This window comes from Nothobranchius furzeri, chromosome 13 (assembly GCF_043380555.1).
Source record: "Nothobranchius furzeri strain GRZ-AD chromosome 13, NfurGRZ-RIMD1, whole genome shotgun sequence".
Taxonomy (NCBI): Eukaryota; Metazoa; Chordata; class Actinopteri; order Cyprinodontiformes; family Nothobranchiidae; genus Nothobranchius; species Nothobranchius furzeri.
Genome location: NC_091753.1, coordinates 24,929,338 through 24,943,549, shown reverse-complemented (window position 1 = coordinate 24,943,549; position 14,212 = coordinate 24,929,338). Strand labels below are relative to the sequence as shown.

Here is a 14,212-nt window from a genome sequence, read left to right as displayed (position 1 = left end):
TTGGCGCTGTTTACCGAAGAAGCAGCGGGAATACCAGCAACTTTCATCAGACTCATAAAGTTAGTTTTTGCAGGGGACCCCCTGTATTTTACTGCTCCCTCCTGCAGTCTTCCCCTATTAAAATTTAAAATGTGTAACTTCATGTATTGGGATGAATGACTAATATTCATGTTAACTAAAACGTTAGGTATTTAGGGGGAAAAAACAAAATAATAAACATTATACAGATGTCAAATAAATCAAACTGTAATTAAACTATATATTTTCAAAGTCTAGATTCTGGATAAAATCCAACAACATATGCTTTATAAATAAACACTACGCATGGCTTTTACACACACACACACACACGTTACATTGTGATTTCTTAGTAAATATTCTATTTGGCGAGAGATAAACTTTATTGTATTTATCCTAGTGAATCTATAATTAAACGGGTAAACTAGCAGTAGTACATCCAACATCAAAGAAAGTAAAATGTTATTATCAGGAGAGGGAGAATGATTAAGTGGTTAGCAGCAGTGTGCTAGACGATGGCCCCCTCCATGAGGCCACCACAGCTCAGCAAAGCATCATTGTTGCTTCTTCTGGGGAGAAAAACACTTACAGAAAAAATAAAGTTAACAGCTGAAATAGCAGGAAATAATACAGTTAAAGAGCAGATTGTAGAAGAAAGAAACCCCTAGGTTAAACTGGTCTGTCTACTGCATAATGCTGAACTCTAACATGTGTCCTCAGGGAAGGACCTGATTGGTGTCCAGAACCTGCTGAAGAAGCACGAGGCTCTGCAGGCTGAGATCACAGGTCATGAACCTCGCATCAAGGCTGTCACCCAGAAAGGAGAGACCATAATGGAGGAAGGTAGAGCAGGTCTGGTCCTGACATGTTTCTGAGGTGTCTGCAGGTTCTGGCTCACTTTGTTTGGGTCCAGGTCACTTCGCTGGTTCAGAACCCTCGGCCCGTCAGAACATTCTTATCCACCACGTTCTAACACCAGACCTGTTAACCCGACAGCAACAAGTGGCTCCAACTGACGATGAGACCGGGAAGGAGCTGGTTCTGGCTCTGTACGACTACCAGGAGAAGAGTCCTGGAGAGGTCACCATGAAGAAGGGCGACATCCTCACGCTGCTCAACAGCACCAACAAGGTTCGTGTGCCCTTCACAGCCGAGGAACGACCTCCAGCTCAGAGCGAACATCTCCACACCTGCTTTGTGTTTGTGTGACTTTAGGTTGTTTTACTTGAACTCACGTCTTTAGCTGAATGAGGATGGAGAGACGGGTCGGACCTGGAGCAGGTCGAGGTCTTGCAGAAGAAGTTTGACGACTTCCAGAAGGTCGGACTTTTCCTCCTCTCTGTCTTCCAGCAGCAGCTGTCAGATCAGCTCAGGTGATAATCAGCAGGTGCTTTTGTCCTGCAGGACCTGAAGGCCAACGAGTCCCGCCTGAGGGACATCAACAAGGTGGCATCTGAACTGGAGTCAGAAGGTCTGATGGCTGAGGAGGCTCCTATGGTTCAGGCTCAGGTGAGCGTCACCTGTCTGCAGCAGCTGGTCCCTCTCACTTCCTGGTTTGTTAACTCTGCTCGTCTCTGTTTGTAGCAACAAGAACATCTGGGTTCTGCTCCTGGAAAGGTGCGTGTTGTCCTCCGCCTCCACCAGAACCAGACGTGGTGTTTTTGTTACCACTCATTTGTTTGTTTACAGGATGAAGCCGACTCTAACCCCGGCTTTCCACAGGAGTCGTCAGCAGCACGTTACTGCAGCAGCACGTCATAGCTGCTGATAGGAACCGCTGTGGTCAACAGAACCTTTTCCACCGGAGCCGTCAGCAGCGCGAGTCGGCCGCGTCTCAGGAGCAGCATGTCGCGGCCTTTACGCGCCGGTTCTATTTTCTACGCGCGACGCCTCTGAAACGGGTCAAGTTCGACATTTTTGGGGAAGGAAAGACAGGAAATCGGACGCGGAAATTGAGAGAAGCTACCGAGATTTTCAGAATAAAGAACGTACTGCCTTCCGGTTGCTTTACTTTTAAAAAAGGTTACTAACTGAGCGGCCCCGTGAGAAGTTATCACCTAGCTAGCGGTCTCCTTTGTTTTTCAGGTCCGTATTGGCGATTATAAAACGGACAGAACATAAAACACAAACCATGTTGTAGTTTTCTCCTGCTTGTTGTTGTGTTTACTGACGAAGTCACTCGAGTGACTTCGTGCTCGGTCGGTGACAGCTGCTCCCGTGCTGCTTCGCGTCTCGTGGGAAGGGCCAAGCAGCAGCTTACGCGAGCAAGACGTGCTGCTGCAGTAACGTGCTGCTGACGGCTCCCGTGGAAACCCGGGGTAACACGGCGTCACCCTAGAAGGTGAGTTCATTCAGCTGATCAGAGGTCACCTCTGATGGCCGCAGTCACGGCCGACCGTGCTGACATCACATAGGAATTCAGGTGACCCGGCAGGCACCAGGTGCTGGTGAAAGTGGGGACATGTCAGCTGGTTGCCATGGCTACAGTTATCTTTATGCATCTGTATGACTGCTGACTGGTGTGTGTTTCCTGTGACCTTTGACCTCAGACCGTACGGTTGGGCGTTCAGACGACGGCTAACTTTAATTCCATCAAGGTAAGAGGAAGCTCTTCCCTTCCTGTCTGAGCGATCCGTCTCCAGGTTTCCTCGTCCGGCGTCCAGCCCGCTGGCGTCCACCTTCATCTCACTGGGTTTGGTTTCTCTCCAGGAGCTGAACAACCGCTGGCGCTCGCTGCAACATGCTGGGCAGCGCCCATGAGGTGCAGCGCTTCCACAGGTACCCCGCACACTTATGCGCCGCTTACGGGTCAGTAGAGTTTGGACCCACACTCAGACGGAGTTCTGATGTCTTCTCAGAGACGCTGATGAGACCAAAGAGTGGATCGAGGAGAAGAACCAGACCCTGAACACAGACAACTACGGCCACCACCTGGCCAGCGTTCAGGCTCTGCAGCGTGAACATGAAGGCTTTGAGCGTGACCTGGCAGCTCTGGGTGATAAGGTCCGCATTCCTGATCGGTACCAGGACCCGAGTTGTCTCTGGAGACACGTTCTTCATGGTTCTGGTGACTCCACCCCAGCCGTTCCTGATCAGCGATCAGCGGGGTGCTTTCCTATTTAAGGTGGATGGAGGACACAATTTGACGCCAGAAGATTGCCTCAGTTTTGGTAGTAACCAGCCACTCGTGTTACCTCTAGTGTTCCTAGGATTAATGTTATTTCGTAGTGTTTTTGCTCTTATATTGGATTTACCATTCTTCAGGATTCCTGTCGACCTCATTGGATACTGACCTCTACTCCAGGATTTGGATATTCAACACACGGACCTTATCACCACCCTCCATAACCCACCTCTCATCTCACCCAGTGCCCCATCCACCAGGACGCCCCGCTTCTCTCCACCTCTGCTCCCTCTCCTGCGCTTCCTCTCTACCTCTCTCTCCTCCAGCCAACACATACACCCACCACAGTAAGTCTGCTGAACACCTCTGCCTGCCTACAATGGATTTTGAAACCAGAACCTAAGCTCACCTGTGTTCTCCCTCCTCCAGATGCTGAGCTGTTGTTGCAGTTCCAACCACAGACTTATCTGTGCACCTTAAGTTCCTCCTTATAAATAAATCATTTTTTTCCATCAGTTTTTGGTCAGTGTTGTATTCTGCATGTCTTGGGTTAAGTACCTTCCTCCAAACATGACACTCCTCCTCAAAGAGCAAATCTGTTCAGCACATTCTGACAGACAGACCACCATTCTTCTGTCATGATGCTGTACAGGACATTTTTAGAGTTTTCCTTTTTAAAGATAAATAGGATTACATTTAAATAGCAATACTTTCACATTATCATTTTCCCACACTTCTGTATAACTGTATTTTGTTGTTTTTCAATAAAGAATGACAAACTATTTAAGTTTGGATTTGTTGCACACAAATATAGATCTGTAAAAAATATCTACAAAGCTAATGTTTACATAACAAGTATGATTGGGTTTTGCAATACGGCACTCAAGTTTATTTTAGTAAGATTTTTAAACCAAGTAAAGTTAGTTAAGAACACATTTCTATTGGCTGCTAAGAAACTGTTGGGATTTAAAATGGGCCTGTTGTACAAATAACTTGTAAATGATTATTCCTCACTTTTGTCTTAACCAAAGAAATTCCAGTAATTGAGCAAAAACATTTATTTTTAACACTACAGTTTATAAAACGGCGCAAAGTGTCGGCACATGTATGTATGTCGATGGTCCGCCCCAACCGAACCAGGAGACACAGACGTCAGGGAGGCCAAGGTTGTCTCTGCAGCTCTCTGGGCACCACGCCTCACTCAGCTGTCTCCAATGATCCAAATGGCTATGGAGAAAAAAATAACAGGTTTGTCATAATTGTTTAAAGTACAAAACCATACATGAAGTGGTGAGACAGGTATGTGGAACTTACACTTGCTTTGTGTAGCTGATGTTGGAGACACACAGGCTGCCATGGTGACATTTAAACAGATCTAACAAAAAAATAAAAATTAAAATTAAAAACTCCCAGACCTCATGTCATATTTACTAATCAGCTATGGCTGATTTATTGTTTGGATCACAGTGAGTTACACTAATTCTAATATGTTTTTATTTCTATTATACATACATACTTTTTAACTGTTATTTTCACGACTGTTATCAGGCTCTCTTGTTCTGGTTCTGATGATAATTCCGTGTCTTCCAGTAAGTTATCTTGTGCTTACTTCATCTGTAGAATGTCTCTTTACTTTTGGTAAATTGTACTGAGTCCAGAATAAAGACTAGTTGGCTGTACAAGATACAAACAAGTATCACATTTTGGAAATATATGAAATGTATTTAGGCTGCTAATTTAGCTCGAATACTAATAACTGCCATATTTTCCGGACTATAACTCGCACTTTTTTACATATTCTGGCTGGTCCTGCTACTTATACTCCAGAGCAACTTATATAACAAAATATGTAGGCTACACCGCGCTGCTGCGGGCCGACTCCGACCCACACAAGAATGAGTTCCCCTGTCCCGCTGGGAGGGTTTCAAACACCGCCAGCATCTGTTAGAGCCTGTGGCGGGGTGCTGAGGGCCGGCTCCAGCCCAGGAATGAGCTGTCCTCGCCGGCCGGGAGGGTTTGAAACACCGCCATCCTCTCCTCTGCTGGCTGTTGTTCATTCTGTTATGGTTACCGGTGCTTGTGTTGCTATGTGAAACGCTTGGTCTCAGATTTTGTAAGAAAGATAATAAAATGTCCCCCCAAAATACGACTTAAATATATTTTCTCTTATTCATGATACATTTAATGGCTGGTGCGACTCAGGAGTGATAGCGCCGAAAAAAACTGTACTGAAAACTTGCTCAAAGCAAAATGTTTTCATTACGGAAATAAATTATAAACTTACCGATTTAAAACTTTTTTAATACTGGTACTTCTCACGAACAGGCGCAGAAAACCTCCACCTAAACTCCGTGTAAGGTTCAGGTCGATGGGTGTTCCAGTTAGCTCCGGTTGGGTTGAAGCTAGGTGGCTACATCCGTTAGCTCGGCTCCCACCTCCGCTTTAGCTTTGGGTTAGCCAGGGTTAGCTTCAGGTTAGCTCGTAGCTAGTTCGCCTGGGTGTCGTCACTCAAGCCCAGCCTTACAGCCACACCCTCAGCGCCTCCTCTCTTCCCTTTTATGGAATTGTCTGGGCTGGACGGAACCTGTGACACGGTCAAAATGGCGGTGGTGGACACCTCCCATTATGGACAGATAACGTGTTATTGAAGCCTATGGAATCGAATTGTCCAGTATATGTACAGTCTATGGTCACAAGACACACTGCGGCTGTGAGCTCTATTCTGGGTGGCTATGTAAAAAACAAAGAAGTAGCACATTTATAAATGTTTAAAAGAGCATAAAATCACGTGTAACAATAATCTGTAAAACAAATTAAAACTAGAAGGTAATAATAAAATGTTTACATAGAAGATTATTAAAAATAATTCACCTTTGCTACGCCGGTAAAGCTTCACATCAGCCTGGACAAGTGCATTCTGACAGCCAATGTCTTGGGTTGATTTAGCCTGAAAAAAAAAAGTAGAAGCACATTGTTGTTGGAGTTTATAAAGTCAGATAATATACAAAAGAAACATTTAGGCGCTTTATAACATTCTTAGTGTTTGATCGTTATTATAACGTAAAAGTCAGTCACATATGATGTGGAGAGCCTGAAATGCGACCTCCTGAACAGAATTCCTCACGGAACCGGGCCACAAGCTGGATTTCACGCTGTAGTGCTGTCAACTAGTGCTGCGTTAGTTAGTCACTGTTGCAGAATTACCGACTGACACAAAAACAACCCGAATTTTCTCCGAGCCTGACAGTAGTAGTCATGTGGACCATTTTGTCGGCCAGGGCTTCGAGACATGTTCCGATTCGCCACTGATTCTAACCTTACATCCCGTTCCACATTTTGTGAACTTGACAAATCAGCCCGAAGGCAGCGCAGGCTGATATTAGCTAAATGGAGTGAACCACGTGTCTCAATCTTTGCATTTAGGTAGGGACTTGTCTTTAGAAGATGTTAAAACTATTATTTAGCTTACTCACCTCAGACTGGAGCCCGCCATGGTGGGGGAGCAGAGTCGGTGGGCTGCATCTAAATCGCGGAAGAGCCACGGTGGGAACAGCCTCCCTCTTCAAACGGAGACGGGCAGAATTGCGGGTAAAATGCTGGTTGCAAACTACAGCACCAGGCGGGAGCTGAATGTTTTCCAGACAGCGATTGCGCGCAACCACTGGCGCCTAATTTCTAAATCCAGCGGAAAGGAGTGAAACCCGTGCAACCCCACAGAGCCACCGCAACCACACTACACTACACCTTCTCACCATACTAACACGATAGATTGAGATGGAGCACTAAACCTGAACTACTTTCCTAATAACACTAACAGCCAAACACTAACTAAACTACAATATCCAACAGCCAAGCTAACACTAAATAAGTATGTATAACACTAAAAGCTATGCTAAAGACTAGGATATGCTAATGCTATATGCTAATGCTGAACTACCGCTAACATCCTACACTCACTTGCAAATCCAACTCCCAACTCGCCACAAGGCGTGGCCGAGACTCTCGTTGCTTTTATAACTTTGACACAGAGCTGCTACGTAGTACGCTACTGGTTTACATAGTATCTTACTCTTTGGCCATTGGCTAAAATGTATTCAAAATGACTCAAATTCTATGTTTTAAGCTGAAGGTGGCGCTATACTGTGGTATTAAGGCAGAATTTTTAATTTTTAAAGAAAATGCACCAAAATGCTAAAATAATGAATACACACATTTAAAACACTGTTAGACACTCATTTATACAGTTCATCAGCAAAAAAAAAAAAAGTTAATTTAGACGTTACTTGCTCTTTAATACATCACTGCTTAAAAATGAAGGTTTTATAGATTTGTTTTAAAAAATGAGTGGGCTTTATATTTAGAACATAATGACCTGCCTGGAACATCAGCATCTGTTCTCTGGGAGGCAGGAAAGGCAGTGAAGAGAGGTAAAATAATCTCTTTCTCATCACATAGGAAAACCCCCCGAAAACAAATGTATTCAGGAGTTAGAGGAAATCATCAAGTCTTTAGAGGCATCCACAGAAGAAGAGTTGATGAGCAAATTACGTAAAGCTAAATTAGAACTTCATGGAATTATTGACAAAAAGACACAATTTTTAGCACAAAGACTACGAATAGAAAACTTTGAACATAGTAATAAATCAGGTAAATTTTTAGCTAGCCAGTTAAAAATTAATAAAGATAAAACTACCATATCTGCTGTTAAAGACTCAACCGGGAATATAGTTTATGACCCTGAAAGCATAAACAACACTTTCAGAGACTTTTACCAAACTTTGTACTCACCACAAATAAACCCCTCAGATAACGAGATCAATGAGTTCCTTGACAGGATAACACTTCCTAAATTATCAGACAGCCAAGTTACAGTCCTGGACTCGCCACTAACACCAGCTGAACTCCAGGAAGCCCTTAAATCCATGACTAATAGGAAAGCTCCAGGTCCAGACGGGTTTCCAGCAGAGTTCTACAAAGAATTCTGGATCATTCTGGCTCCAATATTTTTCAGAATGGTGAGGGAAATCGAAGAGAGTGACAGATTACAGCCAAGCATGAACTCAGCCAATATTAGTCTCTTGTTAAAACCAGGCAAAGTTCCTGCATTTCCTACCAGCTATCGCCCAATTTCTCTTATTAATGTTGATCTCAAAATAATTTGTAAAGCCCTGGCAAAAAGATTAGTAAAGGTAACTCCCTTCATAATACACCCTGACCAAACTGGTTTCATCAAGGATAGCCAGTCATCCACTAACTCACGTAGATTACTTAATTTGATAGATTTCTCTTACAGTAGAAACATAGAAACTAGTATATTATCTCTAGATGCAGAAAATGCTTTTGATAGAGTTAACTGGAAGTTCTTATTTGCAACTTTACATACCGTAAATCCTCTAATACAGGCCGGTATTCAATTAAAGGCCGGGTCTCCAATTTTGGCCGGTGTCGGCGTCAGCGGAGGTAAATAAAGGCCGGTCTCTTATTGTGGCCGGGTGGAATGTGGTAACAAGCAAGTACGAGCGTCCCAGCGGCAGGGTTATAGTCCCCAAATCAACCAGCGGGAGGCAGTAGAGGTTCACGCAGACCTTTGTTGAGCTTTTTCTTCAACGTTTTGTAACGCTACAGACACGATCCTCTATCACGCTCCTACCACACAGAGTCACGGTGTCAGTTAACCATGCTATTCAACCCCTCCACAGAACACACATCACCTTCCCTGTGGCTTGCATAACACTCACACAACACGCAAATCAGCACATAGGAACTAGCAGAACGATAGGAAACACATATAACACAATACCCAGAATGCAACTGGCTTACAACCCCAGCCAGGTCATTACACTATCAAGTTCAAAGAGAACGTGCTGATTATGCTGCAGAACACTCTGGAGAGCAGCAGTAGGGGGTGTATGAACTAGTCAACTTCACTATACAGTAATCCCTCGCTACTTCGCGGTTCGTTCATCGCGGATTCGCTGCTTCGCGGATTTTTTCTTTGGAGCATTTTTTCAGGGGGAATTCGCAGATTTGCGGTATTTTTCACTGATTCGCGATATTTTTCTATGCGAAATATCAAGAAATTTTTGTTTTTTTTTCATCAATTTCATCATAAAATGCACTTTTTGTAATAAAACTAAAAAAAAAACAAGTAAAAAAATTTTTTCTTGAGTTTTACCCACAAAAAGAGAATGTGATCATACGATAATTCAATAGGGAGCGTGGTTTCACAGACGCGGAAGTGATAGCGTCGGTGAAACACAGGCTGATCTAGGAAACCCCCGAGCGTTCGAGCATCAACGAAGTGACACGGAAATGCCGGGCTTTCCAGAAGTAAGTAAGATAACTTACTATGAGCTGATAGTTCGTTGGATTGATCGGTAGGTTGGAAACTCTGATCATGAATCTGAAGAAACGATGACTGAGTGGTGAGCTGGAAAGGTGACTTCCGTTTATAGCCGCCGTTTGTGACGTAGGTGCGACGTGAAGGGAATCCCCGCGAGGGGCATGCTGGGAGTCCCTACTTCGCGGATTTTCACCTATCGCGGCCAGGTCTGGAACGCATCTACCGCGATAAACGAGCGATTACTGTAGTGACTTTTTATGCCTGTCGTCGACTAGTCACTGTCACATGATAATGACCGGCAAGATGCAGCCCTCGGAAAAGACAGCAGCCTGCTATCAGCAGGTGACAAGCTCCTGCGCTCGGGGAGGTGGGGGGCAACGCGCTGTGCCAGACCGTAGGTACTGACACGCGATCGTTCATGTCGGTTCATTTCCTTTAATGTTTTCTGTCTTTTATTTGCGCCTGATGTGTATCGCTGCTGTGGAGCGGGGCGCATCAACTTGTCATCCGACGCACAGATCACTGATGCGGGGAGCGCTCCGCTGTTTTCGCGGTCGGTAGATCTGCCTCCTGAGCACGGCCACAGTAACAATCAGGTGTCGCCACCTCAAAAACTAATTTAACACGCGATCGTTCATGTCAGTTCATTTCCTTTAATGTTTTCTGTCTTTTATTTGCGCCTGATGCGTTTCGCTGCATGCTGTGGAGCGGGGCGCATCACCTTGTCCTCCGGCGCACTGATCACTGATACGGCCACCAAACAGCGAGCACTCCGCTGTTTTTGCGGTCGGTAGATCTTTTAGAACTGCAGTTCAAAGGTAACTCATGAGGTGAATATATATGAACCCAGGTAGCAGTTTTTCTTTAGGATTGAGAGGAGATGCAGGAAGATAATAAACAGACAGGACAGAAAAATAGTCAAATAAAAACAAGTTAGTTTTTGTACCTGCTGTTGCAACAAACAGACACCATTGAAGGTAATCAGAAGTGAGGAACAGAAAATGAAATAATTATTTTAATGTTTAGAGCAGCAGGAACTCCGAGAGGCTGCAGGCGCATCAGTGAGTTTGCGGCCGCTGCGCAGGGGGAGGGGGGAGATGGCTGAAGCAGAAACTACTGTTGTTAAAAGAAATGTGTTTAACTTTGAAAATGTGGGCGCAATTTTAATTGTCAAAAACTCCAGCGAACCATTAGTTCATTTTGCTCAATTAGAAATAGAGGCCTGTCTCTAATACTGGCCCTCCTTCCAATAAAGGCCCGGAGCTTGATGAGCTTGAGTCAAATACAGGCCCGGGCCTGTATTAGAGGATTTACGGTAAATTTGGGTTTGGGAACTTCTTCATAATAATGCTACAAACATTAAACAGTTCACCAACTGCACGTGTCAGGACAAACGACCAAATATCAGCTAGCTTCTGTCTTCAGAGGGGGACCAGGCAGGAATGCCCACTCTCCCCCTCACTGTTTGCTATCTTTATTGAACCACTAGCGGCAGCAATTAGTCAAACAACAGGTATTAACTCATTCACTGCCAGACGTTTCCTGATCACTAACAGCCTTCGCTGCTAGCGTTTCTCACCGTTTTTACTGTTTTTTTAAGAGTCACAGAACGTTGCGCGCTAGCATGATGTCGATGCCAAAACAAAGAGGAGACTCACCTCTTACATCAGGAAGAATCAGTGTGTTCCGAGCGTTATCCGTTCTTTCATAATCCGTTGTCGAATTGTGATCGGCAGACGCTTTTCCGGTTCGCTCCTCACTTTTTTTTACAGGAACGGCCCAAAACGATCTCCTAACACATGGATGTGTTGCTTCCTGATCATGTGATCTGTGATGTATGCGGATGAAGATCGGCTTCAGGGCTGAGATGTTTGTTCTCTCAGTGCGGGGGCTCGTTCCGATGCTCAAACAGTAAAAAATGCAAAAGACGACTTTAGTCGTCATTGGCAGTGAATGGTTGGATCTAAAATGACGACTTTAGTTGTCAATGGCAGTGAATGGGTTAAAGGGATAAAGTGTAAGAAAATAGAACATAAGATCAGTCTTTATGCAGATGATGTTTTACTCTTTCTCCGGAATTCTCAATCCTCTCTCTCTCAATCAATAGAACTGATAAACTCTTTTTCAAAAGTTTCAGATTACTCTATAAACTGGTTAAAATCCACAGTTCTACCAATTAATTTCTCTTTTGTCAATTTACTTAATACACAATTGGAGTCAGGGAATATCACATACCTGGGAATTAATGTCTCTCCCAAGTTAGCAGATCTAACCAAACAAAACTGCATCCCACTTTTAAAGAAAGTGGAAGATGATCTTGCAAGATGGAAATCCTTACCGATATGACTCATGGGGAGAGTTGCTACAATTAAAATGATGGTCTTACCCAGAATAAATAACTTATTTTCAATTATCCCAAACAAACCACCAGCTAACTGGTTTAGATCTCTGGACTCCTCAATTATCAAATTCCTTTGGCAAGATAAACCTCCACGAATTAGCTTAAAAACGCTTCAGAAGACCAAAGACAGAGGAGGACTGGATCTACCCAACTTTTATTATTATTTCTTAGCCAACAGGCTGCAATATATACCAAGATGGTTGCAAGATAACCCACTAGATGAGTCTTGGTTAGACATAGAACAGACATTTTGCAATACGATAGAGCTTTCAGACTTACCGTTTATTAGCTCAAGCATAAGAAAACATGAAGGCTTCAAAAGTATTAGTATCAGTACCTCTCTGGCAGCATGGTGGGAGTATCTAAAAATGACAGAGTCTTCACTAATACCATGCAGACGCACACCTATCTGGAATATTCCTGATATTTTGCAAAATAATAAAATGATGAACCTTCCGGACTGGAAAAATAAAGGAATCCTATACCTGGAACACATATATGAAGGATTGGACTTCATCCCATTAAATAGAATAGTCTCCCAATTTGGAATAGATAAGAATAGCTTTTTAGAATACCACCAAATTAAATATGTAGTGAAACAAACATTTAAGCTCAATAAAATAGAATTACAAACACTACCAAGGGTATTAGACTTCTATAATCTCAAACCCCCCAAACTACTGTCTAAAGTATATAAGACACTGTCCAAAATAGACGATAGAATAGCAATCCCTATTGAAAAATGGGAGGTGGATCTATCAGTCAACTTTGACCAGAACTTCTGGTCCCAAACTTGTTTAAAAACTTTTAAAATGATCAGACACTCCAATTTACAATTAATTCAGTAAAAAGAAAAAGAAAAGAAAAAAAAAACGTGCACGCCCAAGGAACCACCTTCACTTCAATTTAAGATGCCGGGACGAAAACATCACACCAACAAGCCTACAGATGAAAACACCGATCCGGACCAAGACAGCACAGAACATAATGGAAAGAGCACAGAGAGCACTACTCAAAGAAAGGATAAGAAATGTTGCAACCAAACAGAAGCAAGTGGATAACGAACTGGAAAGAAGACACCTGGACTTAAACAGGAATTACAAACTAGATGAAAAAACGGAGGAACAAATTCAAGGACACATGATGGAACAACAGGAAAAAGAGTTCATAAAAGTAAAAGAGGGACACATAAAGAAGTTAAACAAACTCATCAACAAGAAAAAGAGAAAAGAAATACAAGCTAACACCACACAAAGCTCATGGGTATGTAACCTTTCAAATTACGAACTAACAGAAGCAGAACAAAGCATATTAAAAAAAGGTTTAAACTTTGCAGTAACACCAAAGAAAATACCACATGATGAATTTATCGTAGCAACAGAACTAGCATGTCAACAGATCACAGATGAGGGAAAGAAAGCAGAACTCAGAAATAATGTAGTTGGGATATTAAAGAACAGCAAAAATCAGCACAGGAATATTACAAAAGAAGAACAATCAGCCATAACAGCATTTTCCAAAAATGAACAGATCATTTTTTTACTGGCAGACAAAGGAAGAACCACAGTAGTTATGGACAAAGAAAAATATAAACAACAGATGAAACAGATGCTAGAGGACAAAAATACATACAAAATTCTTAAAAAAGACCCAACAGAAACCATTAAGAAAAACATGAAAAAAATTACTGAAGCCACTACAAGAAAATGGCAAAATAACAGAAAAATTGTACAAACACTGAATTCCTACAGCAAACATAAGACTAAGAATATACGGAACTCCAAAAATACACAAACAAAACACCCAACTTAGACCAATAGTTCACAGCATAGGTACACCAACATTCAACATGGTAAAAGATATCAGCAGAATCATCAGCCCGTTATTAGGAAACACAGATCAACACTGCTGAAATAGTATATAACTGGCAAGAGAACTAAAAAAGATTACAATAGAAGATAATGACATACTCATCTCACATGACGTCACATCCCTGTTCACAAAAACAACAACCCAAAAAACCATAGACATAGTAGTTAACAGAATAAGGCAGGACAAAACTTTACACGAAAGAACAAACCTCACAGCAGATGACATAGCACAACTGATAGGACTGGTAGCTAACTCCACTTACTTCACATATGACAAAACAATATACAAACAACTGGAAGGCTTCTCCATGGGTAACCCATTATCAGCCACCCTGTGTGAGTTTTTCATGGAAGACCTGGAACAAAAAGCCGTAGCCACTAATCCCCCCCCCCCCCCCTCCCCCAACAATGAAAAAACACAACATAAACACACCAACAAAACCATACACAACAGT

At 42.9% G+C, this 14,212-nt stretch overlaps 1 protein-coding gene across 4 annotated transcripts; it reads left to right on the top strand.

Annotated features, from left to right (window-relative positions):
• The first annotated feature begins 742 nt into the window (after positions 1-742).
• Positions 743-3,657, top strand: LOC139062481 (spectrin alpha chain, non-erythrocytic 1-like). Of its 4 annotated transcripts, XM_070543418.1 has the most exons (10): positions 743-861; positions 932-1,149; positions 1,262-1,338; positions 1,423-1,527; positions 1,603-1,635; positions 1,708-2,615; positions 2,728-2,796; positions 2,877-3,188; positions 3,283-3,489; positions 3,572-3,657. In XM_070543418.1, the coding sequence occupies exons 1-4, from the start codon at positions 852-854 to the stop codon at positions 1,427-1,429; spliced, it is 312 nt and encodes a 103-aa protein (XP_070399519.1). In that variant the 5' UTR covers positions 743-851; the 3' UTR covers positions 1,430-1,527; positions 1,603-1,635; positions 1,708-2,615; positions 2,728-2,796; positions 2,877-3,188; positions 3,283-3,489; positions 3,572-3,657. The 4 variants fall into 4 exon arrangements, with proteins under 4 accessions (XP_070399519.1, XP_070399520.1, XP_070399521.1 ...); XM_070543419.1 differs by having other exon boundaries at positions 2,568-2,796; XM_070543417.1 differs by having other exon boundaries at positions 745-861; positions 1,262-1,527.
• The last annotated feature ends 10,555 nt before the right edge of the window (positions 3,658-14,212 follow it).

Excerpts from the sequence above, each read along its gene's own strand:
- LOC139062481 (XM_070543417.1), top strand. Across the intron at positions 1,150-1,261 it reads TGCTCAACAGCACCAACAAG|CTGAATGAGGATGGAGAGAC; the intron begins GTTCGTGTGCCC and ends TCACGTCTTTAG.